Source organism: Larus michahellis, chromosome 3 (genome assembly GCF_964199755.1).
Source record: "Larus michahellis chromosome 3, bLarMic1.1, whole genome shotgun sequence".
Taxonomy (NCBI): Eukaryota; Metazoa; Chordata; class Aves; order Charadriiformes; family Laridae; genus Larus; species Larus michahellis.
Window position 1 is genome coordinate 68,421,310 of NC_133898.1, and position 27,381 is coordinate 68,448,690.

The 27,381-nt window shown below is 38.5% G+C and overlaps 1 protein-coding gene across 21 annotated transcripts; it reads left to right on the plus strand.

Annotated features, from left to right (window-relative positions):
* On the plus strand, nt 1–26,404 carry BCLAF1 (BCL2 associated transcription factor 1). 21 transcript variants are annotated; one of them, XM_074580640.1, is made up of 15 exons: nt 177–297; nt 6,299–6,437; nt 7,494–7,567; nt 8,665–8,757; nt 9,655–9,778; nt 10,656–11,561; nt 13,005–13,676; nt 13,788–13,957; nt 16,705–16,810; nt 17,750–17,834; nt 18,540–18,715; nt 19,856–20,036; nt 23,537–23,683; nt 25,689–25,898; nt 26,042–26,404. In XM_074580640.1, exons 5-15 carry the CDS (start codon nt 9,675–9,677, stop codon nt 26,045–26,047), a joined length of 2,763 nt encoding a protein of 920 aa, XP_074436741.1. In that variant the 5' UTR covers nt 177–297; nt 6,299–6,437; nt 7,494–7,567; nt 8,665–8,757; nt 9,655–9,674; the 3' UTR covers nt 26,048–26,404. The 21 variants fall into 21 exon arrangements, 18 of the variants coding, with proteins under 18 accessions (XP_074436732.1, XP_074436742.1, XP_074436749.1 ...); XR_012586217.1 differs by lacking the exons at nt 177–297; nt 8,665–8,757 and adding exons at nt 1,093–1,212; nt 18,848–19,013; XR_012586216.1 differs by lacking the exons at nt 6,299–6,437; nt 8,665–8,757 and adding an exon at nt 18,848–19,013 and having other exon boundaries at nt 1–297.
* Nucleotides 26,405–27,381: the final 977 nt, after the last annotated feature.

The window sequence follows — 27,381 nt, forward strand, 5'->3', positions numbered from 1 at the left end:
AGTGTAAGTTTTAGGAGTTATTCAGGCAACACACATCTTTGTGCACCGGTCGACGCTGCTCACCCGCAGCCTTTTTGCTGCGCTTTTTTTTGGGTGGTTGAAGCTCGGGCCCGCGTCACACTCGCACCTGCTGCAAAAGCTGCTGCAGTAAAGCGCGGCCGCGCCGCGATCCCCTTCCTGCTGCGCGGGGGCATCGGGAGCCAATGCCGCTGGGCGGTGATCCGCTGGCCGGGCTCCGCCGTACACGTCGGCCCTTCCACGCACCTCCTTTGGATGGACGCGCACCCCGCCCGACAGGTAACTAGGCGGCGGCCCGGCCCGGCCCGGGGGGAGAGCGGGGGAAGGCCTCGACCCCCTCGGATCACTCTTCGGGGAAGGAGAGGAGAAAAGGCGGCAGCTTTTAGTCGGGGAGTGGGGGAGGAGAGAGCTGAAGCCGGCGGGGCACGGAGCCGTAGGGCAGGGTCGGGGGGCGTAGGGCTGGGACACGCCGCTCCCCCGGGACCGCAGGCCCTGGGGCAGCCTATAGTTGGCCGTTAGCGCCGCGGGCCGCCATCTTCCTTGCGGACGGCTACCCAAAACCAAGATGGCGGGCGGGCTGGCTGTGAGGGGTGCCGGCCTTTCCCCGGGCCGGAAGTGACGTAGCCGCGGCGGCGGTCGCCTCCCCCCCACCTCCCCGCTCTCTATGGTGTTTTTTTTCCCTTTTTCCCTTTGGGCCCCGCGTCTTTTCCTCCGGCGAGTCGGGAAATGCCTGCCGCGCTGCCGTAAGGGAGTGGGGCCGCCGGCAGTTCCGCCCGCCAGGTGAGGAAGGGTGAGGGAGGTGAAAGGGGCCGCGGCGGGGGGAGTGGGTTGGCGGGACCCCGATGGTGTGCGGAGCCGCGGCCGAGGAGGGGCAAAATGGCGGGGGGAGGCTGAGGGGGACCAGCCCCCTTCCCCCCCCCCCGCCGCTGCCCGCGCGCGTCGCGCCGTCCCGCCCTTCTCCGCCGCGTGACCTGGGCGCTCCGCAGCCATTATCCTCCATCCCCCCCCCCGGCCTCTCTCCGCGCCAGGCCCCGGGGCGACGGGCCCGGCCCCCCCGCTCCTCCGGGGAGGGGCCCGGTGGCCACCGCCACCCCCCTGACGCGGGCCATCGCCGCCACCGCCGCTTTCTGCGGGAGTCGGGCCGAGGCGGCGTCACTCCTCCCTGGGCCTGGACGGCGCCCCCGGGGAACGAAGGTAGAGAGGGAAGGGGAGGCGGCGGCGGAGCTGCCTTGAGGTGGTTCGCGGCTTCTGGAAGGCCGCCGGGGGTGGGGGTGGGTGGGAGGGAATGGGCGGTCTGCCCCGCTGGGCCTCTACCCTGGCCGACCTGGGCTTTGCAGCCTTTCCGCCCTCCCTGTGGGAGATAGGCCCGAGGGGATCGCCGTGCAGCACCGGTTACAGGGCCATAAAATCTCCCCGTTATCCCCGCGGGCGCGACAGTGAGGAGGGAAATGTTGCCGGAGTGAAAGGATGCTTCCCGGTATTGGATCAGCCTGTACGCTCGTTAGAGGAACTTCCCTTCGGGCGTGACTGCGGTTCCAGCGTTTGTGCCCTGAGTACTCTGCTCCTGCTTGCCTCCCCGCGCGTTAACTGCCCTGTTCAGAAATGACCGCAAAAGCCCGTGGGGGGCTGGGGTGGGCTTTATGCCCCTTGCTGAAAGGGGCTATTATGTTCTGGGTGATGATCACACTGTAGGATACAGCCTTTGCAGGATCTTGTCCTTTATTTCTCCTTTGCTTTGTAAACCTCCTACTTTTTGCCTTTAGTTTTCTGATTAAAATTAGATTCTTTTTTGTGTGTCATGGTGATCCTTTACCAAGTCAGTACTAACTTGTCACTTTTTTATCTCTGAGATCAAACTTTTACCTTAACAGTAGAAGTTAAATTTTACTACGCTAAGACCCAGGGGCATGCAAAACAAAAGAGTTTTTGAAACTGCAAGTAGTCACTGCTTGAGTAATGGTTGCATATTATAAATACATAAAAACATCCCTTAGAATAGTTGTTTTCAGTGTGGGAAGAATTGATTAAAGAGCGTGGGGTTCCAGGAAAATGCTGTCTAGCTGTTGTCTTTCTCCTCCTTCCTCCTCTTTCTTCTCTCTGATAATATCATTGCTGTAGACAAAAGTGGGGAAAATAAGAAGGGGTAAAGGCTCTGGCAGCTTCTTGTGGCAGGGAGGGTAGGAATTGCTTCCTCCCACTCCTCCCTTTTGATGCTGAGTGACGGGCTGTGCTGAATAGCAGGAAGAGGTTTAATGTGTTACATATATCAGTACTCGGGGCGTGACTGCCTCTCTTGTGAGCGCTGGTTCCATGGCTTGAGCAAGGCTTCAGTGGGCCTGGCTGTAAGGAGCCGTTCCTCAGGTGAAGGCTGTGGCTGAGGGACTCTTTCTCGGGGGAAGGGGGAAACGGGGCCGAGGGCGGGCGGAGCATGGGGAGGGGCCTGTTGCCATTGGGGATGCAGAAAACTTGGAGTGGTTGTAGTAGAAAGGGTCAGCAGGGAGCTGTTGTTTGGAGCTAGGGTGCAGGTATTTGGATGGATTAGATTTAGGCTGGTTGTCAAGGAGAGACTGTGGTGTAGGGGTTTGAGGAATGCCAGAGAACCTTTGAGGTTTGTTTAAAAGTAGTGGAGGTAGGTGAAGGAAACTACTGAAGAAAGTAAGCCTTAGGGTTAGAACTGTATTCAGTTTATCTGCGTGAGAGTTTCCTCCCAAAGGTATTCTGAAAAAGTGCATTGTTGTCTTGTTCATTGTGCTGGCACTGGCCTCCATGCAGCCTTGTGCTAAATGGAATCTGGGAGATGATGTGGCTAAAAAGTCAGCTTTGTCTTTTTGAACAGAATAGTTTCTTTCTGGATCAGTTCACTGCTCCAGCTCACCAATCACCTATACGAATACCAGTCTTGGAACAATTGAGGGAGGGAAGATAGCCTTTTCTGTAGCAGCATGCTCAGAGTTTATGGAAAAGAGATTGTGTAAACCACTGTGTAAAGGGATATGAAAACACGGTGCTTAAAACACAAACCAAAAAAAACCAACCAAGAATGTCTATTCAAAACAATGTGTATCCAAAAGCATGCTGATACCTTTTTGTGTATTGACAAAATTCTTAGAAACAGTCACTTTGATTTCTGTGTTTTTAGTTAGAGGAGAAACGTGCTTTTGTTTGCCAATGGTATCACATACAAGAACAGCAACCAATCATATGATGGTTTTGTAAAGCTGGTTTTACTGTTACTAGGATGCTGGGTTTTGACTTCATAGAAAACAATATAAAATATTTGCAAATTAAGAAATGAATAAATTAGGAAAAAAAGCCGTTGTATGTTTTACTGTTCCAGTTGACTTTTCATGCTGTGATTCTTACATGGCTCTGTTTTGTCTTTGTGTGGATATTGTGAAGATAATATTATATAGCTAGAATATAAAATAGGGAGAAAATATGCTTCCCAGCTCTTTCTTTGTACATTCCAAGATAGTTTGGGCAAATTTGCTATGGTATTTTAGTATTTGTAGGGTTCTAGTCATTGATGATCTCAGTGATACGGGTTTACAGTCACTAAAAAAATGCATTCTATTCTTATTTGTAATGTGTCACTGCGAAGTTTGCGTGCATTAAAAAAAAAGGGGGTGATGGTAAAGAATGGATAAGAAACCATGGCAGATGTACAAGTACTGAATAGATGTCTTGCAGATGCCTCACAATAAGACTGACTTTCTTTAATTCAGCGTATGTATTATGAGAGAATGTTAAATATTCTGTGGGATTTCTTGAAGGTTGTCCTATCCCCTTTTGTTTTATCCTGCTTGTGTAATCCTCATTTCTTTTGAAGCCTGAATCTCTGAATGAAAATGTATTTTGGCAACAGCTTGTGAATTACTTTAACAAGATTTTGATTTAAATCTTCCTGACAGCTTTCAAGTAATGCTTAAGCAAGAGAAATGTAGACTACTAAATAACTATAAATGAAGTATAGCTAAAATAATAAAGCGAAGAGGAAGCAGTGTTTTGCTAGTGTAAGTGGGGATAACTGTCCTAAAATGTCTTGAGAAACTTCCACGTGGTGTAGGACTTGTAAAATGTCTTAACATGTACGTTGCATCTGCAGTCTGTGTATTCTGAGAAAACTTTAACATCACTGGTGTAGTACAGACTCTTTAATGTTTAAGAGGAAACTGGAAAGACTTTTTTTGTCCTTCATTTTTCTTTTAAACATAGCAAATGCTAACAGTGATATTTACTTCCTCATTATTGTGTTGCTTGCAGTGGGATAAGCCTGATTCTGTTGTGTATCTTGTTTTTGCTTCATGGTCAAGCTTGCTGGCTGAGACTGATTTAAGATGCCCAAAGATCCTGCTGTTACGTTGTTAAGAAACTTTACTTGACTCTGTCTTTGGTCATGAATGTGACTCGGTATCTGACGGGTGGTGGACTATGCAATTTTTAAAAATGTCTAGGTTTCTGTGTTAAGATTTGGTTGTTTAGGGGTGAGGTTTTTTGTTGTGTGTGTGTGTTTTTGTTTGGTTTTGTCGTTGTTTTTTTTTGTTTGTGGCTTTTTTTTTTTTTTAAGCTGCTTGTAAGTACTGCTGTTTGTTGCCGATGACTTTGCCAAGCTAGTTTCAGGGAAGCTTTAAAATTGCGGTGCTCCCAAAAGAAGCAGTCTTGCCTGCCTGCTACTGCAACTTCCCTGTGTTGGCCCAAACATTCGTGGGGCTGTGTCATGAACCATATTGGAAAAATCATTTGTATTGCAACTAACGCAGGTGGTCCATACATTTTCTGATCTAATTCACTATGTGGCTGCAGAAATACTTGCGCTGGCATAAGGGAGAAGATCATCAGGAATATAAGGAAACAAAGGATAGGAGAGATGGGATGTTTCATTAAACTAATAGTGCCGACTTATTCTGCTTTAAAGTACTGTGGCACTACAGCAGCTTCCTTTGTAATTGCCAGATTTTCTAACACAGGAGTGAAATGGTTGAGAGTCAAGCATCTCTTTTCCCATAATTAAGGCAGAAAGAAAGGGAAAAAGAAACTTGAGTTGCAGAAAGCCTGTGGATTACGGCCCTGGTGTTTCAGGCATAGCCCATGTTCCTAGCAGTCATGGTCCTCTCTCGAAAATGCTTGATGTTAGTGATGACATCGTGTGTCATCACCTTTGGCAGACTCTGGGTCTCTTCTGAGACTAGTTCAGAGATAAGCTTCATGCACCGAAGAGAAGGGTAACTAGTCATTTGATTTAGTGATTGATGTTGTGTAGCAATATATGATGTTGCACCTCTTTTTCATTGTTCTTTACCACTTGTGTCCCTTACTTGACATGGTATAGCCACTACAGACTGACAATGAGCATGAGAAGAGGCTGTGGGTGATATTGTTTGATACCGTGAAACAATATTTTGTGATTGTGATGCTTTCAGGAGAATGTGTACTTTATCTGCAAAAGTGTGAAGTGTGTAGAAGCTTACTGTTATAAAGGAGCTGTTTTCTTATGTATTTCTGTATCTACCACTATTCTTCTCTAAATTAGCTTTAATAGAGGTTAATCAAATTTCAGATTCTTGCATATTGTAAGAATATTTACACAGACAAATCTTTATTCAAAAACAGTTATGTAGTCTTTTCACTTCTGTTCCTAAGTATGAGAGTTGTTTGGAAAAGGGGGTTTTGTGTGTCAAGCTTTTACCCAGTACAGTTAAATGGAAACAAAAGCTGCAAATAGTTGAGTTTTTTTTAATTCAATATTTAAAGTTTTCTATTCAAAACTCTTTTATTTTAAAATTTTATATCTCTACTCTTCTTTTAAAAAAAAAAAGTTAATGAGAAGGATAGCAAATATGTATTTTAGCTGCTAGGGTTAGATATATCCAATGGCTGTTTGAAAAAAAAACAACAAAACAAAACACAAAACAGTGTGGTTACTTCTCACCTTTGCCAGTTGCTAGAAAACATTCCGAAAACTGTGCGGAACTGACTGCCAGAGTTTGAGCTGTAGTAATTTAAGATCTTGTCTTCTGCCTAGAGGTTTTAAAGGTGAAGTAACTATCTTGTTCTATATCCCGAGGATCTAAAGACTTGTCTAAATTAGCATTTTGAATTTCAGCTAACACCAACAGATTGTTTTTAAAACTCGGAAGTAGAGATGATTTAAATATTGATTTAAAAATCTCAGAATGAACTTCAACCATTTAGTGGAAGTTTGTATTGCTTTTTTCTGTACTAGACTTCTGAATGCCTTAATTAACCTTTGCTAGCTAATACCATCTCGCCTTTTGTCTAGACAAAATCTGAAATGGTCCGATACACTACTGTGCTCCTTCAGAGACTCATGCTTGCTGATGATGAGAAGTAAAAACTTAATCTTATTAAAGCATATATTTTGTAGAAATTGGAAATATCTTGGTCACTACTAGTGAATGGTAAGTGGACTTTTGAAAGCAGTGTTTATGAACAGAAGTGCTACATTTCTTCTTTTAGATAAGGAAAAAGTTAAAAAAACCTGTGAACAAGTGTGAGAGGGTCATTTAGGAGAAATGGATGTCTTCCTGGCTATGGCTTTAATGAATAAATTGTGGAGATGCAGAACTTCTGGGAGATCTATCCCATCTGTAATGAATTAGACAAAATTCTGAATTGCTTGAGTGGGCTTGGAAAGTTTGTTTAATGTTGAGTTGGACTACAAATGTATACATAGTCTTAAGGCTTTGAGGTAATTAAAAGCTGAGGCCAGTGAAAAGTTTGTACTTCTGAGGCTGAATTCATGATTACAATTATGCTTTTTTTCTGTAGACGCTTATTTTTGAAGAAGGAGATGTTGGTTATTTAGGTAAACTCATACACATATGCATTTTAAACAAGAAGGTTAAACAGAGTAATGTTTGTATAAATCTTGCAAAGAAACCTAAAGGTAAAGCTTTTGCTGTTGTTCTAAGTTCTTGTCCCAAATTTTTTTCCAAAAAAGATGGTTCCAGTTAAGTGCAAAGCTGTATGTTAGAGTTCAGACTGGTCTAACAGTTTGCCACTGTCCTTTTTGCCCCTTCATCCTGGCTGCATGCTCTTCTTCCCCCCATAATCCAGCTCTGGTACTGGTTTGCCCCATCATTAAGCGAGTTCAATAACCTAGCCATATGAAAGTGATTTCTGGGTTTCAAGAGCCTGCTCACTGAAGGACCTGAAGGGTGTCAGGGCTGTTGTGAAGGTGAGGGTAGTGCATTATACAGCCCTGCAAGCGAGGCTAAAGGAGGAGTGATATGTATGGGAGGGGAGCTGGATTTGCCCCTTAGGCAGTGGCTAGCTCTTGAGCTGCTCCAGTCTTAACATACAGCTTCACTGAGTCCAAGAGTAAATTTGCCATTTCCTGTGTGTTGTGTCTTTTCATGATAAACAGATAATGTTTGAACCCATTTAAGCAAAAGGTATTACCTGCCCTTTAGTAAAAGTTCATGTCTTTGACCATCTCTTTTTCTGTTCTATAGGGATCAGTATTGCTGAAAGCACAAATAGACAGTTTTGAAATAAGTACTTCATTGGCATCAACTGACAGTTTGAGGTAAGATTAACTTAGTTCTATTTTTAAATGTTCTGACTGAACCCAGCCATTTAAAATGAGAATTGATTTTGTTTTCTTAAAATTAATGCTTGCAATAAGAAACTAAAATATGTAAAACTTTTTGAAATTAGCTTCCCTATTGTGACTTGTACATAGAATGCAAATGTATAAATGTTGTTGTTGAACACAGGGAAAATAAAACAGATTTCCTTTACAGCTGAGATTGGGTTGTATTATAAACTTATTGGTCATCTGAAGTTTGGTCTGAAAATTACTTAATAGGAAAAAAAACTGGTTTTTTGCTATCACTTTTGCAAAATTGGTATGCTTCATGTCTTACAACAGTTTAAAAACTCTAAATTTATGTTGCCTGTGAGTAGACAAGAATAAGAGGTTATAAGCCATTTTCTGTGAGTTTAATTGAAGACAATGAATTAAAAACCATCTTCTGAGTATAGGTTATGTAAATTTGCCTTTTAATGGAAGGAGCCAATAAAAGACAGCATTCAACATATTATTCTTCTCCAAGGTAAAAGAATCTTTTCTTAGTTAAATGGAAAACTAGTTTAGGTTGAAATTAATTTTTTGCTGGGTTAGTTGCAGATGAGGTTACATCTCTTTGGGGCCATGCAAGCTCTTGTGCTACTGTGGTGGGGAAAGTCATACGGGGCAGGAGGGACTAGTTGATAGGGGAACAGTTGGTCTACTTTTTTCTTTTAGGTTCGCTTATATGTGTCTAAAACTTCTGATTTTTTTTTTAAACTTTAAATTAAGCTCTAATGCTGTTTATTTGTCTTTACATAATTGGAATATCACCCAGGTAACAAGAAAGATTATATAAAGTACCTTGTGACATAAAGTGCTTGTTGTGTTGAGCTTGTATTTTCAGTACGGTAATTTTAGGCTTTCGTGCTTATTTGCAATACAAAAGCTGAATGTCTGTTTTTTCCATTTTTGTTTTAATTATTCTTAAACAATGATAATGATAGATATTGAGCATACAAAGGCCTGAAAATGTGTAGTTATTTGTCTACAGTTTATATTCAGGTTGTCTAATGTGACCCTTTTTTTCCTTTTTTTTTTTTTTTTTTTTTAAGCTGGGCAATTTCAAAAGAAAATGGTAATGGGTCAAAGTTTTTATTAATTAAATTGGGGATTTTTAGCTACTGATCTGAAAAGAAAAGGAAAAGGTGTGTATTTTTTTTTATGGTTAGCACTAATTAATTCTAAATATTTATTATGACTGTACATAAGAAGAAATGATAGTTTATTATGAGTTTCTTTTAGGATTCATTGCTTTAAAATCAATTGCAGTTTTCATAGCTTAATTTGAGCTTAAAAATGTTTAATTCTGTTGGAAGCCATATTATTTAACCAGCTGTTAAAATCTTTAAGTTGGCCATGCATTTTACATGTAGTTTAAAAAAGCAATGTTAACCTAAAAAGATGCACGGTGGGCATATTGACCGATGGAAAATCGGATCAGAGTGATTAGCTTTAGTACATGCGTTTAAGAGAAATAATACCCCTGGCTCAAACTAACAACTGCTGGACAGAATACTTCAGGGCTTTTTCTTTGCTTGTGTAAAAGGTACATTGTAGGGGACTATAAAGCCCTTCCAGAGAAGGACTGGTGCAGTGGAAATGCAAGGAAACGATAAACTGCACAAATAGCAAGAATTTTGTTTTAAAATATATTAAAACATGTAATTGTCCAGATGCACGTGTTTCTTGCCTTAATTTGCAGAAATGTTTTTTTCTGTCACTTCCTCTCTCCTTCTACAGGATTAGTTTGCAATTAAATCTGGAAACCCTTTAACTGTTATACTTTATCTTTTCAGACAAACTGTGTGCACTGTAGCTAAGTTAAATTCTTTAAAATGTGGTTGAGCTTTTAATTTGCGAATAAATGTACTCATACTGTCTTCAAAGTTCTTTTTGTTTAGGAATTGCTATAAATCTTTCTAATATTGTCATTTTAGTATATAAAAACTTTGTTCATTTTTGTGATTTACATGGATTCTAAATAGTTGCTTCCTTTTTTTTTTTTTTCCCCCCCTCCCCTCACCACTTTTTCTTTTGGGAAGGAGTATATCTACTGGGAAAGATGGGTCGATCTAACTCTAGATCACATTCTTCAAGATCGAAGTCCAGATCTCAGTCCAGTTCTAGGTCGAGATCCAGATCACATTCTAGAAAAAAGAGATACAGGTAAATTGGTGTCTACTGCATGAAAAGTTGGTTTAGTATATTAGTTTTTGTCTAGAAATTATCTTTGGCTTGCATGATGCTGTGGCAAAAGTGAGCCTGGGATCTTATTTCGTTTTAAGGCGGTAGGCAAATTCTGCTTTGAATGTAATTTCTATTACTTTGATTGTTTAATACTTGGCTGTTTTTTTCAGTATCTCAAGATAGTTTCAGGATGCCAATGGTTCTTTGTGATTGTGGCTTGTTTGATTCTCCCCTCCCCCTTCACATGATGTTTTCTTTGTCCAGTCTAGTTCTGTGTGATTTGTTCTGTATTTCTCATGCGACTTTTCAGATCTGCAGTAACTTAAGGCTTCAGCAGATAAGCTTTGCTATGTCTTATGTTCTCAGTTGCCTCCAGCCCTTTCCTCATCTTTCTTACTAGTGGACATTGCCATCTCCCATAAAAGAAGTGATTGAATTGAATGTTTACTGCCTCATCAGCTGCTGTCTGCAGGCTGGCATATTAAACTGGGAGTCATGTAACTTCATGTTCCAGGCTGTGAACCGTATTGGCCAAGGAACTGAATGCCGTGTTCCAGCATGGTGATAATCTGTAATAAAATGGCAGGGGCAGGCCACTGAGGCTGGTAACGTCTTAATGACGTGATGCTGAAGTCTAAGTTTCACAGTCCTTAGGGGTATAGACATGTCTATTATAATCCTTTGAGACAGAAATAATAAGTATAGATAGATTGTAGAAGTTACTTTAAGACCATTAGTCCTCTTCTTTTACCATTCTGACTGCATTTGAGAAATATAGCATTTAGTGTCAAGGCACTTTTTTTTTTTTTCCAAATTCTCCAATTGTCAAATGTTAATGTTTGCTTTTTAATTTTAGTTCTAGGTCTCGGTCAAGGACATACTCGCGATCTCGCAGCAGGGATCGTGTTTATTCTAGAGATTATCGCAGAGATTACAGAAATAATAGAGGAATGAGACGTCCCTATGGTTACAGAGGAAGAGGTAGAGGGTATTATCAAGGAGGAGGTGGTAGATACCATCGTGGAGGTTATAGGCCTGTCTGGAACCGAAGACACTCCCGAAGCCCTAGGCGTGGCCGTTCACGTTCCAGAAGTCCAAAACGAAGGTCTGTGTCTTCCCAGAGGTCCCGGAGCAGATCTCGTCGATCTTACAGATCTTCCAGGTCCCCGAGGTCCTCTTCATCTCGTTCTTCATCCCCATACAGCAAATCACCTGTCTCTTCCAAAAGACGTGCGTCTCTGGAAAAGCAGGCAAAGAAAACTGAAGGGGCTCCTTTGCAAGATAGCCCTTTGAAAAATAAATCACAAGATGAACAGAAAGATACATTTGAACATGACCCATCAGAGTCTCTTGACGATTTTAACAAATCATCAGCAGCTTCTGGCGACATTTGGCCTGGCCTTTCAGCGTATGATAACAGTCCAAGGTCACCCCATAGTCCTTCTATTGCCACCCCACCTAGTCAGAGTTCATCTTGCTCTGATGCCCCTTTGCTTAGTACAGCCCATTCAGCAAAGGACACACCTCAACATTCCCATTCCATTCAGCATAGTCCTGAGAGGTCTGGCTCTGGTTCTCTTGGAAATGGTTCTAGCCGTTATAGTCCTTCTCAGAATAGCCCATTGCATCACGTCCCTTCAAGGAGAAGCCCTGCAAAGACAATCCCATCACAGAGCGCTCCCCGTGAGGAGGCTCGAGTGCGGTCATTTTATCCTGAGGGTGGCGAACAGGAGACTGCAAAAGGTGGAAAGTTTGTGAAAAGGTAAGAATTAATTTAGAAGCCTAATGTTGCCTCTTAAAATGCTGTCTGTTACAGAGTTTTGAGAAGATCATTGCTGTGCCTTGAAAAATGCAATATGGAATACTATGGAATAAATATTACTAACTTTAGTCTGGTTGGAATTGAGCGTGAAACATATGCCTTTTCCTCCTAAGATGCTTCACGTTCTTGGCTGTTGGATAGTGGAGATAGGGACGTGTATTCTAGAGGAAAAATTGGTTTGTGCTTTTCGATTACGGTATATTTCTTATACTCCATTTTAAGTTGGAATAGTGCATCAGACTTACTTCAAGTATTTTGAAATTTTAATACTTCATGTATTTTGAAATGCAAATCTTGTGGAAGCCTAAAAATGGAGATATTGTACAATGGTTTCTTTGTTAACATAAGCAGAGTCCGTTGCTAATTGTGTCATGCAATATGACAACTTTGATGCTTTGACTAACATTAAGTATAAAAGAGGGTAGGTCTTGGAACATAATTCTCTTGATGTGAAGGACAACATATTTAAAGTTGAATGTATATTTTCCAATTAACATAAAATTCCCAAATTTGCTCTTCAAATGTTTGATTCAGTAGTAATTTTTAAAAGCTGCAAAAATCTTACTGACGTTAGACTGTTCCTTTCTAATGTGACTTGTACTTCAGTGAATTTCTTATAGAACGAATTATAGAGCAAAGCTGTGACTATGCTATATAGTTTTGATTGTAGACTTCTAAATTAATTTTTCCAGTTAGTGATTTATTATGTAAAAAATATGCTGCTTAGAAGATCAAAAATACGACTTCCCCTGGGTTAGATGTATTGGAGTTGGTGAACGTATTAGGACCTATGTGAAAATAGTGTATAGATAAGGCAGTGGCTGAAATAATTGGTAAGTGTGTCTCTGTTTAGGAGAGCTGGCTTTTGAAGGTTCTCTTCTTGTACACAATATAGTGACTGCATTAAGCCTGTGTCAGATTTTGGAATTCTCTTAGAAATGTGCAGTATCTTGAAAACCATTCACTTTCTTTTTAATGGTGCTCCTCTTCACTTAAAGAAATAAAAAAATGAATTGCAATCTGAATTATCAAATTTCATTTGAATTTGGTGGAAAAAATGACTTGTGTAAGAGAATCTAAAACTGGGTACCAATTAAGAAAGAACAAACAACCCACTACTCTTTTTTTTTTTTCTTAATAAACTCAAGCAGAGAATTTCTAGGTGTTCTTCAGAAAGGCATTATATACTGCAGATGCCTCCAGTAGTGCATAAATGACAGTGGGTACAGTGTTAATGGTGTGTGAAGCATTGCATGCTGAAGTTTAATTGCTCAGAGGAATGTGTTTTCTTCTTCTTGGTGTGGAATTGACACAAAAGAGGAATGCAAGTGAACTGGAATGAATGCAATCCAGAGTTACCAGTCTCTTCTTTGCTATCCACAGGTACACAGATGAAGAGTCTAGAGTATACCTGCTTGATAGGGGTAATACCAGGGAGAAGGAGGCCCAGAAGGAGAGAGGATCAGAAAAAGGGAGGACAGAGGGAGAAAGGGAATGGGAGGAACAGGAAACTTTAGATTTTTTCGTTGATAAAGAGACTGGTAAAGAAAAGTTTAATGACTCTGAAGGGGAGGACACAGAGGAGACAGAGGATTACAGACAGTTCAGAAAGTCTGTCCTGGCAGATCAGGGTAAAAATTTTCCTACTGCATCTCACCGGAATGCTGAGGAGGAAGGAACCAAATACAAATCTAAAATATCAATCAAGGGCAATAGAGAGAGCGATGGATTTAGAGATGAGAAAAGTTATAAGCTTAAAGAGACTGGCTATGTAGTGGAAAGGCCTAGTGCAACAAAAGATAAGCACAAGGAAGAAGACAAGAGTTCTGAGAGACTAATGATGAAGAAAGAAACTCAGTCACCTGAGCAGGTAAAGTCTGAAAAGCTCAAAGAACTCTTTGATTACAGTCCCCCTCTACACAAGAATCTGGATGCGAGAGAAAAATCCACCTTCAGAGAGGAGAGCCCACTTAGGATCAAAATGATAGCCAGTGACTCCCATCGTCCTGAAGTTAAACTCAAAATGGCACCGGTACCTCTTGATGATTCCAATAGGTAAATTATTCCACTTTACAGTGTGGTTCTCCACCTGCCTGTGGTCATTCATCTTTATTTAAACTAGTGGTTTCTTTTTGTGTGTCTTTTTTTGTTGTTGATGCATTTTAGACCTGCTTCCTTGACTAAAGACAGGCTGCTTGCTAGCACACTTGTCCATTCCGTCAAGAAGGAGCAAGAGTTCCGATCCATCTTTGACCACATTAAGTTGCCCCAGGCCAGCAAAAGCACGTCAGAGTCATTTATTCAGCACATTGTGTCCTTGGTTCATCATGTCAAAGGTATGTATTCAGTTTATCATACTGAGTATACGTCTTACAACTTCATTTAAACCTGTTTGCTATATCTAGTACAGGAATATTTCAGCTCTCTTTTAATGTTGATTTAGTCAGACTTCCTTCCTTTTGAGGTGCATGTAAAAATAATTAGAAAAATAATAGCCAAAGAAGCTAGAATAAAAAAAAAAACAAACAACCCAAGCAATGCAGAGCATAATAGTAGTTATACTATGTTTCTGGATAAATTTTTGAGCCTACGTAGCATGTAAAGTGTGAAATTGTTTTTATTTTATTTTTTCCTCAATGTGATTTAAACATCCTACATTAGTCAATCTTTTCTTATTTAGTTTTATGTTAATGGCTCTAACATACAATTTTATATTAAGTGGTGCAACATGGGTTTACAGATGTCCTTTGCACTGTAAATACTATGGCAGTCCTTTTGGAGCACCCCAGCGCTCATTTTCAGGTTCTTATTGGAAGGGGTTTTCTTGTCTCAAAATAATGAGATTTAAGAAAAAAGTGTACTCTAAATTATACCAAATACACTCAGATATGTCATTTTATTCCTGTTTGACAGTATTGTAGTTCTGGAGACAGGACTTTCAGGAACTTGGCAGTGGCTTAATAACCCTCCATTAAATTAATTATACACTAATTTTTTTCTGATTTAACAGTAGTGTCTGTTGCTTACTATAAACACCCCAAAACCCCCAACCAACTAACCAACAACAAAAAAAACCCCCCAAAATAAAAACCCACCAAAACATAAACCCAAACTGTCAAAGTAGATGTATTTCATTTAGGTCACATATCCCGTCAAAGTTTTCTGATGGAAAAATAGATAATTCCTTAAAATCCCTTGAGGATATCTAGAGAGTTCTTTAAATCCTCTTTTTCCCTATAGCATTTACTTTATTTCACTGGGCTGTTGTCTTGTTCTTGTGTTTAATTTACTGAGATAATAAGGAGGAGTTTGCTGTTGAAAATAATGTTGCTGTATCATCACACAAAGGGGGAATGTGGAAATGCTTAATTAGGTGACCAGTTTCAGCGTATCTGTCTGTAAGCATTGTTTTTTAAGATGCTTTAGTGTCTAAAATTGCAAAGACTTGCGTGCTTAAAAGTCTCATTTTGTTGGCAAAATTCAGATAACTTAAGGACAAACGTTTTCCTGTATTTTCAATTACTTATAAAGAAGAAAGTAATAGCCAACAATAATATATTATGCTAAGGTATTAGATTAAAAAAATTCTTACTGGGTCACCTGTTTAGAGTATAATGATCTTTGTTGTAAAAGTATCTATTTTATTGATATGTAAAGAGATTTAAAGCTCAATCCATTGAGAGCTTCTGTAAGTTTTTGCTTGTGTGGTACATATGTAGGCTGTAGGTGAAATAATATTCCTGAAAATCTCACATGTTGATCACAGAATAGACTGTTTTTCTGTAAACTTTTATATGTTAAAGTACCTGGTAAATGTAACAACAGCCTATCTGGTCAAATTATTAGAATATGTGCAGTTATGGTTGTTTATGAAAGCAGAACCTCTCTTTAAGTTTCAGATTTACTGTGGTCTGTGATCAGATTTTAGTAACTCTTTTGAGAAATTGACATTATGTTCATTATTGGTGTGATGCGACCAGTCTGAACAGCTCTTTATTAATGTAGAGCTGAAAATGCCCAGTGATGTTTTCTTTTTCATTGTAACTAGGTCCTGGAATGTGTTTTGAAATGGCAAAATCCATGTTACAAAAGTAAAATAGCTGTTGAAAGATACAGATGCCAAACAGGCAAAGTTGAACCTTCTGTCTTCCTGGCAAAAATGGCATAAAAACAGAGTTGCTAGCTCAAATTCCTGTGTTTGATGGAATTATGATTGAGGCACTACCCTTGTAGTGGCCGTTTCAAGTTTTAATGGTTGGTTATGAGACAAATACTGGATGCCGGGCGGTAAGTTGATACAGATGTATGTTGACCTGTTAAGCAGATAGCTTGCTTCATATGTAACATTTCATAGCTCATGACTTTATGTATTTCTATATTACATTTAAACACATTTGTTGAGCTGGTTTAAAAACTGAGTTCTGCTGTTGATAATTTAACTGTCTCTGAAGGAAAGAGAAAATTTGTCAGAGAAGTTGTCAAGTTTGCCAAGATGCCAGATGCTTAAATGAATTTATTTACATATAGGTGTGCTAATTGTCTTGGATCGTTTATCATCACAACTTCAAATCAAGAAATTGTATTCCTTTAAGAAATTATTTGTTAGGTCATTCATGTAGTTATTGGAGCATACACTACTTAAGTTTTTTCACTGAATTAACTCTTATTTTAAGTTAAAGATGAGATGAATAGTAAAATGTACTTATCGCAAATATTCATGACTCAGAGTAACTTCATTTTCTCTTATGGGCAAAGTGTAAAATAACTGTTAAGAAATTGCTCCTTTCTCTTTCATTAGAGGAAAATGTAATCGAAACTGAGAAGTCCAATCAGTAAATGATGCTTGAATTTGATGTAATACAGTCATGGCATAGTTACAAGTAGACTTGCAGTGATGCTGTGCACTGCTACTTTGTTTGGGTTACAGAATGTGTAAAAATAGGGGAAACACCACATTTGCTTGTCCTGATAGATTTATTGAAAATACTATGTTTTTGCCTGCTACTTGCCTTTCTGTCAGGAGTAAAATACCTGTCAGTTGAATTAAACTAATGAAACAGTGTTTTTCTATTGTAACCAACAGAGCAATACTTCAAGTCAGCTGGAATGACCCTAAATGAGAGGTTCACTGCATATCAAAAAGCTACTGAAGAACACTGCACCCGGCAAAAGAGCCCAGAAATACATAGGTATATGTTAACTGCATTACCTAGATGCTTTGTGTTTCGAGAAATTTCTGCTAATATTTCCTTCGAGAACCCAAAATATTTTTTTCTGATCTGTATGGAGTAATTTGTCAATTTCTGTGTAAATGCAAAAACACCAAAAAACCCCACCAAAACCCCTTCTGTAAAGGAGAACTCATCTGAGCCAAGTCAGGCTTCATCTGTGATTTTGTAGCAGATGTCTTCTCTACCTCTGTATCTCATTTGGGATATATTTACTTTTCTCACATGCAGTGCTCAAATATTGAAGGGCATATGTCTTGAAGATGAAAAGAAGCCCTGTACACACATCTTTATTCTTCAGAGTGAAATGTTCCATCTCATACTACTTTAGTTTTTGTATGTGTTAATTTACAGCAATTTTTTCAAAAGTCTGAGAGGCTGAAAGGTAAGAAGGTAGGCATGCAGATGTAGTTTCTGATCACATGCTGTAATTTTTTGATGCAGTGTACTATATTTGTGTTGCATGTGAGGATATATTATCTCTGTATTTAGTATTCAACTTCTTAAGTTTTCTGAACTGTTAAATATTTTTGACTTTATCGTAAACTATCATAGTGTTGATGATTTCTTGGGGGGGATGGATTTTCAACTGGCTACATATACTGATCGTTCGAAATGACTCATTAAACATCTTTTTGTATCTTCAAAGCTGTACTTAAAATGTGAAAAATCAAACTACCTGTTTTCTGTATTTGTATTCTGAGCATACTTCACACAGAACAGAACCAAGGTTTCTAATTTTTAGTCTGCTTCTGTATTAAGATGGTGGGGCTTTATGTGCAAAAAGTTTGTTCTACTGCAAAAATGCTGCCTTTCTCAGTTTTGCGTTGAAAAGAAATGTCTGAGCCATTAACAGTCACATACGTGTATGGCAAGACACTGCTTTTATTTTACATTTAGGAGGATTGACATCTCTCCAAGTACCTTGAGGAAGCATACCCGTTTATCAGGTGAAGAGAGAGTCTTTAAAGAAGAAAGCCAAAAAGTACGTTCTAAGTGAATATCCTGTTTGTATTTCTAAACTTTATTGTGTTTCCCTTTAAATTGGGCCTTCAACTTTGTGTGTAAAAATACAAAAATAACTTGTATTTATCCTAGCTGGAGTACTTGTGTTTAGAACTTTTTTTTTCTCTTTGAATAAAACATGTTACCAAGAAGCCAGTTTATGTTGCATGATTTTGCTATATTGATAATGTGGCATATAAGGTCAAGTCTTCGCCCACCCTTCCTTTCTTCTTGGATGTTTTTTGACCAGTTTTGTGGCACTGAGCTGCTCAAGGACCAAGAATAGAAGTGGGGTGGGAAGTACTGTGGTGGTCAGTGAGTAGTATGGTTGAATTGCAGAGGTGCTTGTACTCTGTTAAAAACAATTCACCAGAAGAAATGAATACTTTAGCATATTCCCAAACCATGTATTATGGTCTGTCTTCATCAAAAAATAGATATCCCATTGGCTTGACAGGAGGGTTTGTTTGAAACTGAAATTCTTAGCTGCTCTTTTTTTAGATCTAGCCATTGCATGTAAAGGGCGTTCATTTAAAATCAATGTGTGTGGTGAAGAGTTTGTTGAAAAATAGGTAGATTCTATCTTGATGTTTTTGAAAATTGATGCACAACTTGCCTTTTCATTCAGATTCTCTTCTGGCTGTTTCATTTCAAAATTTTGTTCCAAAATACATATTGTTTACAGGGAGATAAAAAATTAAGGTGCGATTCTGCTGATCTTCGTCATGACATTGACCGACGTAGGAAGGAGCGAAGTAAAGAGCGAGGAGACTCAAAGGGTTCCAGGGAATCCAGTGGGTCAAGAAAGCAGGAGAAAACTCCAAAAGATTACAAGGATTACAAATCTTACAAAGATGACAGGTAAATATTTAGAGTCCCTATATAGGTTTTTAGCTTCTAATTAGCCTTTGTAATTGTAAGCTTAATTGCTTTCAATTTTCAATGTATAATGGAACATTTAAATTTAAACAATTAAAATTATTTGTTTTACAGCAAATATGTATTATCTGTCTTTTACACGGCTTATGGTGGATGAGGACAAAAACTTTGGAATAGCAAGCTAACACTGAAAAAAAAAATGACAAATTAATCTGTCCTATTATCCAGGCTACATCAGGAGGTTGGACTTCAATGCAGTACATTTCTATAAACAGTTTGTGTAAGAACTTTGGTTCGTTATGCTTGATTCCGCACTTTTTCAACTCATAACACCCAGAGTATGAGAATCTTACTGATATTTAGGTTTTAACATGGGTGAGAAGGGGAAATTTAATTTTTGTCTAAAGCCAGTGGGCTGTTTTTAAAGAAAAAAATGTTAGCATGTCTCAGTGGATACTGTGTAGCAGTGGTAAGAGTTACTTCAGGTATGACCTTCTTTGAATAGAATGTTAAAATTTTGTAAATTGGGTCAAATTAATACCACTGTGGGGTTACGAAAATTCTTGCTGTAGGAATTTTTTCCCCCTGCTTTGTACTGGATATACAATGAATTTTTACTTATGCTGCCTGTTTCCCATTTACTGTCTGACTTTGGTATCCACGTTATCTTCCACTGGCTAATTCTGTACAGCCATCTGCGTAGGGAAGCCCACACTGTATCTTTTCAACAGTGTGCAAACTGAACTATGTAAAGTCACTGTAAAACTTTTGCCTTGAGGGTTTTCTCCCTTCATTTCTGTTTTTCTGCCTCAGAAGAAAGGCAGATCTTAAAAATAACAGAATCGCTTCATGTCATCAAAACCTAGAAAAACTGTATTTGCAGACTGCTGCTTTCCAACTCACTAGCAATAATATACATTTGTGCATTTAAATGTGTAAGAGGAGGCTGGAAAGTGGAACTATACTTCACCTTAGCATCTGAAATACATAACGTATATGTGACTTTATAACTAGAAAGGGGATAGTTTTTCATAAAATGTAAAGAGACCCCCTTTAGTATAGCATGTTACAGACCATCTAGTACTTTTAAAATAGCACACAGTGTATCTTTTTATTTTTCAGTAAACAAAAAAGAGATCAAGACCGTGCTCGGTCCTCCCCATCTTCCTCCCCATCTTCTTCCTCATCCAGTTCTCGAGAAGAAAAAGATTGCAAGAAGGAAAGAGATGAAGAGTTCAAAACCCACCACGAACAGAAAGAATACTCTGGTTTTGCAGGAGTCAACAGGCCAAGAGGCACCTTTGTAAGTTGCTCTCTTATTCTTCCCCTAAATGATGAACGCTTTGCCAGTAGTAATAATACAACAAATAAAATGAGGAAGAGTTGCAGTGATTAATGTTAGGCAAGACTTCTTTCATAACAGTGATTCTTGAATTCTTTAATCTGGTGTTCCAAACCTGAAAAGCTGTTTTTTTGTTTTTCCCCGCACTACCCAGTAGCAGTTAATTGGTGTGTTAGCATGCCATTAGAGAACCTAGCGTGGGATGGGGAAAAACTATTTCTTGTTTATTCCTTGTTCTTTTGTAATTGTGCTGTTTCCAAACAGGATCTGAAAATTTACCTTTCTGTAAAGATTAAATCTTATGATCTGTTACCTCTTAACTCCCTGCAGGTTCTGTTCTTCCCTGTCATTTTCAGTTTGGTTTTGCCCTCTTTTGTGTGTGATGTCTGCAACTTGTTAAGTAGAGAACGGGACGTAATTAAAAATATACATCAACCTTAAAACAGCTGTATTGAGGAGAGGAGATGGTATACTTGTTATTTTTCAGTTTCTTTGACCTGGACTAGACACAGTGAGCATGAAAGCTCATTAATTTCTGTCTGGAATGTGTTTTAGCATTGTGATTTGGAAAGTGACATATTGAACACTATATTATTCAGAAAAATTTTAAAGTTAAAAATTGCATGTTAATGTAATTACTGATATTTAATTGGGAAATGTAGAAGCATTAGGAAAGACTAGGAATCAGTAAAGGAGGCCTTGAAAAGATAAGGAGTATTTCAAAAAAGAAAAAACAAAACCAAACCACAACAAAAAAACCCTCCAAAACAAAACCACACACCCACAAAAACGCAAGTCCTGTGTTTGCATGGGGAAAAAATGTCAAATAGACTTATGTAACGGGTAGGAGTAATTTCATGCTTTGTCAATAGTTCCACCATGTAGCCTGTAATTAAGACTAAATAATGCAAAAAGGCATTGTTTGGTATAAGTCTGCATTTAATTGTAGTAGTGTAAAAGAAGTTTTGAACTACTACATGAGGGTGTCTGAAATGCATGTGGGGTGTGCAACACTTGAGTTAAGGTTTGAATCTTCCATCTGAAAAACTGTAGCTACTTAGTACAAAATTCAAAGTTCAAAATTTCTGACACTAAAAATGCATCATTTCCTCTTTTCTTTTTGTTTTTAATTATTCTAAGGAATAGCTATGTGGCATAAATGTATAAACCCTTGGATGAGGTAGGCATCAAATATGACAATATCAGCACAATTTCTAGCTGTATAAACTAGTGGCACCAAGTTAAAAGTAGAGCTTAAAACCCCCTCTTCTCTCAAAGAGAATCGGTTGAAGAAGACTTATAATTGGTGGAAGCCTTACTGCTTTATAAGATCAGATTGTACATATTGTGAAAGAGATGCTACTTTACATGAAATTCAAGTAGATGTGAACTGAAAATTTAATCGACTTCTAACTTAACTACTGGTGACTGCCCGTTCTGACTATGCAGTAATAACTGGTTAATATTCCCCAACAAGTTACATGGTCACATACAGGCTTATGTACCAAAGTGTGTGTCTAGCGTAGGAATGTCTTTGTAATTCAGACTAATAGTGGCTTTGTTCCGGTGAATGCTGCTTTGCTTTTGGAGTAAAGAAAATGTTTTGGTTGTGAATCCTCCCCAAAGCAGGAGTCCTTGATATGTATAGAGAGCATAGCTTGCTGGATAGGGGAGACTTTAATGTAAACTAAGCTGTCAATTTCATGCAAATCAGCAATGATTTTTTCACTAATGTATGCTGACAGACTATAAGATTTAATTCTAGGCTTCTTGTACATTAAACTTCATGAATAGTTTTGAAGTAGGAACACAGAAATAAGGATAAGTAGAATCTTTTAATGACACTGTCGTTAGTATTCATCTCCTAAAGAATTCTGTGTAACAATTCTGTTTAAAAAGAGTTTTCTCTTTCTGTGGAAAATGTACTTTGTCCTTTTTGTGATCGTCTTTGCAATAAGCCCATAAAGATAACACCATAGTAGATTTCACCTTTCATATTTCTTTGCCTGAAGGGTGACCTGAAGGGGGACAACAACTGTTAATACAGTATGGAGGAAAGCTCTAGATGCTTTTGTTAAAGGGGAACTGATCATAGGACGTAAAACCAGGAAATGCTGATCTCTCTCTTCCCTCCCCAACTCCCCCCACCCTCCAGTCCTGTCATCATTTTGTCTTTACATCTTCTTTTCCTGACACTGTGATAATGCTTGTTGTGCCCTAATTTTGTAAAGGTTTCAAAGCTATTGGGAACAAAGCATGTAGTGTTTCGTCTCACGTACAGTTTTCTTCAGGTGATGGTCTGTCACTTTTCAAGTCATTCTCCAAGCAATTCTTTCTTTTTCTCTTCTTTTTTTTTTTTTTTTGGACTACAGCATATTGGATAGGTCTTGGGAGCCTTTTATGGATTGTTTTTCAGTCTGTTTTGATTTCAGATTAGTTTTAAAACTGTCCAGCGTAAATTCTGCACTACAAGTGTTGGAGCTTTATGGAACTGAGTGTGCATAATGCTCTTTCAAGTTAGTTAATTATATCTTTTTTTGGTCTGTGTTCATGGAACGTACTTATTTTTTTAACAAATGAAATTAATTTCCAGTCATGTTTTTGTGCAGTTACTCTGAAGACCCAGTTCTGTGTTTTTAACCAGGCTGGTTTTGGAAATCATGATCTGTAATCACTGCAGTTTTTAGCAGTCCATCTTCCTAGCCTGACCTTTCTTCTCCCCTTAAGTGGAGTATATAAGCTCTTGTTTAATGTTTTCTACAAGCTAAAATTTTATGTGCTAAGGGAACTTGTTGCTGTGAGACTTTTTAGCGTAACATTTTAAAATCCTTTGAATTCATTATAAAGAACATTTAAAACACTAATTTTCACTTCAAGCATTGCAACTCTGTACCGTACGTATTGTTGATTTTTCTGAGTAAAGAATTTACTCATTTGAAATTGAATTTGGCTTAAAGTACCTTTCTGAATCTCAATTGAAAATGCTTGACTAACACAAAGTGGATATTCTTATTTGAAAACTGCATTGTTTGTATGCATTCTAGAATAATTTTCTCATAACTGATATGACTGACTCCATAAATGACCTTTCTTTTCCCCCTGACAGTTCTCTCCCTCTTTCAGTCTAGTTTTTCTGTTTATTTATGTCTGTGAGCAGCTTCAGAAGCTTCTTCTGACCTTTTGTTGCAACACGTTGGTTTACCAGCAGCCAAAGGAAATTTCTTTTTGGTGGTTGTGGTTGAATTTATGCCAAGAACTCAAATGTGTTTCAATTAAGTTTAATAGAATCATTATTTCAAAGTGAATGCGTGACTATATTACTTAAGGTAATATGTGAATTTAAAAATGGTTTTACACTTGGAGATACTGTAATCACAGAAAGAGCATTTTCAGTAATAGAGAACTTGAACTCTTCTTTGTGATTTTATGTAAATGGATTAAATGACATTTTGGTTAATCAGTTTCGAATTAGGGGCAGAGGAAGAGCCAGAGGAGTCTTTGCTGGAACAAATACTGGTCCCAGCAACTCAAATACTACTTTTCAGAAGAGACCGAAGGAAGAGGAATGGGATCCTGAATATACCCCAAAAAGCAAGAAATACTTCTTGGTGGGTGTGGAGAACTCGATATCTTATGCATGCTTTTGTTTTTTCAAATTTTCTACAAACGTAGAAGTAGCATGCATGTAGAGACAGGGACTTCAGTTACCTAACCATGAGACTATCAGGGCTGTTGTAGTGCCTGGTTCTACTTCTCTTGCATTTTTCTGCAGCAGGCTGGCAATAATTGAGGCCTGACACAGAATTCATCTCCAAAACTTTCATCAGTGAGTGGAGAAGAAAGCAGACTGAGACTAAAATTACTAAAAACAAATTTTAAATCAAAAAGATTTGTACTGTGTTTCCATGGATTTCTGTATGGCATTTGAGCTTTGTCTTAGGTTTGTCTGGAAGTCTGCAAAAGTGAAAGATCAGGAAAATCTGACAGTATTTGTGGATGAATATAGGCTGAGGCTGTTATTAGCAGTCCTTCTGATCTTAGTTGGATAGGGTGATAGTCCTAAGCAAATCACCTTAGTTTTGATGCCTCTTTTCCCATCTGGATTATGAAAGGAGGACTGTTGATGTAACCACACAGTACTTAGTGTCGTGTACTGACTATGGTAGCCTCTGTTCTAGTTGATTTCCTTAACAATGCAAAGATCTAAGGATACGGTTTCACCATTGAAATGTTGAATAGTAAAGATTAGACCTTCTTTTATAGCATAGCTGTATGTTTTAACAGGTAATCCAAGAAATAATGCAATCACAATTTGGATGTTTATACAAGGAGTTCTCCTCCGTCTCCCCACACATATATAAACTTTTCTGCCCTATAAACATAGAAAGAGGTGTGATCGTATATTCATTAAGAAATTCTGTGATAGCTAGAACAAATAACTAACTGTAGCTATTAAACTTCTTTCTCATCTCTAAAAATGTTTTTAATTAAAAAAAAAAGCCACCCTTTACCTCTTCTTACAATATATAATTGTTAATAAAATGCTTTATATAGGATCATAGAATTGTTAGGTTGGAAGGGACCTTTCAGATCTTCAAGTCCAACCATCAACCTAACACTGACAGAAACCATCACTAAACCCAGTCCCTCAGCACTGCGTTTACCCGTCTTTTAAATACCTCCGGGGATGGCAATTCAACCACTTCCTGGGCAGCCTGTTCCAATGCTTGATAACCCTTTCAATGTAAAAAATTTTCCTAATGTCTAATTTAAACCTCCCCTGGCACAACTTGAGGCCATTTCCTCTTGTCCTATCGCTTGTTACTTGGGAGAAGAGACTGACCCCCACCTCTCTATAACCTCCTTTCAGGTAATTGTAGAGAGCAGGTATATAGATGTGGTATGCGTTTAGTAGTTCAGATTTCTTTCCAAATCACAAGTAAATAAAGTAGATGCTGAAGCAAGTGTACCTCACTCTTCTAAATATAAACCTATTTTATATTAAATAATTGTCTGTAGTGTTCATGTAGTGTACAGAATGATTGTCAAAAAACTTACGTAAGGCTATATATTTGGTAGCAAGACAGCAAATGTTAAGCTTATTAACCAGAGAAACAACTGTTGTTTGTTAATGTCATTTAAACAGTTTAAACTTCATCTGCCCTATGTTGCGCAGGTGAAGCAGGGTTTCTAAAAACTGCCTTCAATTACCTTTCCTTAATAGGTATAAAAACCTCTTATCTCTGCATAAAAATAAAAAATCCCGGCATGTTCCTAGAGCTTCTTCCTTTAAAATCACTGCTTTGTGGGTATTTTCCCCTCAAAACTAGCGAGTAGTTCTTTCTTCTGACTGAAGTGACAGATAACTTAGTTGTTACTCACAAACATTGGAGTAGACCCACAGCTAACAAGGGCTCTTTTAGTTATAGCATCATAAATTGTAAGGATATACTTCACAATGGATCCTACAGATTATGATCTGAACTGTTAAAAAGTTCTCTTAATTGTGGGGTTTTTTTCTATGTGTAGTATAAATTTAATATAGAGTAGCAGCATTTAAGGGGGTACATTTGAGAGGTGTTCTAACCCTATTCTTGTCTGGTATTATCATAGCATGATGACAGAGACGATGGTGTGGATTACTGGGCCAAAAGAGGAAGAGGCCGTGGTACTTTCCAGCGTGGCAGGGGTCGTTTTAACTTCAAAAAGTCAGGTAGCAGTCCGAAGTGGACACATGACAAGTATCAAGGGGATGGGATAGTGGAAGATGAAGAAGAAACAATTGAGAATAATGAAGAAAAGGACAGGCGCAAAGAGGAAAAGGTAAACAGTTCAGTGAATTGCAGCTTAGACAATGTGTTGCAGTATTCAAGTAATTGTGTGGGTGTGGGGGAGGATCACTTAAAAAGGCTTCAGAGTTTGGTTATTAGCAGTTTACAAGAAAACTGTTTTCTTTTTTTCCACAGGAATAACCCTGGAAGAAAGTTGTAGCTGAAAGAGCAGCTCTTGCACCACCCACACAACATTTTTAATATGTTTTTTTGTTGTCAAATGAATGTAAGCATTTTACTTAAATTTTACTGTTGGAAAGTAGTTTAGAGGGATTGTTTTTGTTTTAAGCCTTTAGAAAAAAATCTTGATATAGTAAACTATGTTAATGATCGTACAGGTAGAAAGTAAAATATTTGTAACAACTTTTAAGAAATTTTACTGTTTGTTATATGCAGTGTAATTCTGCTTTGTCCAAATATATGGTCAAGTACAACTCTAAAAGTTTTGATTCTCCCCTATGTCTGTGTTTTATTCTGAAGTAAACTTACAGCTCTGCACACCTGAAATCTTGGAGAAGCATTTTTTATAAACTGATTACTACTTCTGTGTTGCCTTTTTCTAAGAAGTGTATTTAAGGGTAGTTATCCAGTCATAGTGTAAGTACAAACAGTTGTGGAAAATGCTGATGATATGTTAGTTGACAAGGATCACATTTACATAGCGTGTAACCCGGATTGGTATTCCACCATACTAGATAGGGCAGCAAGAATTTTGAGAGTGGAATTGTCACTCCTCTTTAGTAGCCTAAGAAATACATACGTGTATAAATACTCAAGTGAGTTTCAAGTGTATTATTTCCCTTCTGGAATGTGAGTTTTAGAAATCTATTTCCAAGTCACTGGTGCTAGAAACTTCTAAAAAGATCTGGAAACTGGAGTTCCCTCCCCCATCTCTGTAGTTAGGTGCAGAACTATCTACAACTAGCTGAATTCCTGTAGTTTGCGTCTGGAACAGATCAGTCGTGTTATGGATACCTAGTGATTTGCTTTGTCATTAAAAGATGCTTCCCTTGTCAAGGGTAACTTAGTACAATTTTAAGGTTTTATAAACCTAGGATTTAAACTTACTGTAAGAAAAATGCTGTCCGTGAAGTATGAAGTACAAATGGCATTTTCAGGGCCACTAGCGATTAATCATCAACAGAATACTTTAGTTAAGAAGTCGGTGGCAGTATCAGTCTAGCTTCTTTTCTGTCAGTTTCTGTTTCAGTTTGTTAAACTACCTCTTCAGTTTCTTTATGTGGACTTGCCTCTCCAGATACGTAATCTGTCAAGAGTAAGCCTTTAAATCTTCTATCACATTTAATGCAGCCTTAAGTGAAATTGGGGGGAGGGGAAGGAGACAAAACAAAAAAAAACCACCACAAAAATCCCTGAAAAAATAAAGCAAGATATGTTACAACCTGAATCAGTAAAGATACTTCAGATACTAAACACTTCCATAAAGTGTGAATTCTATTACAGTGCCCTGGAAG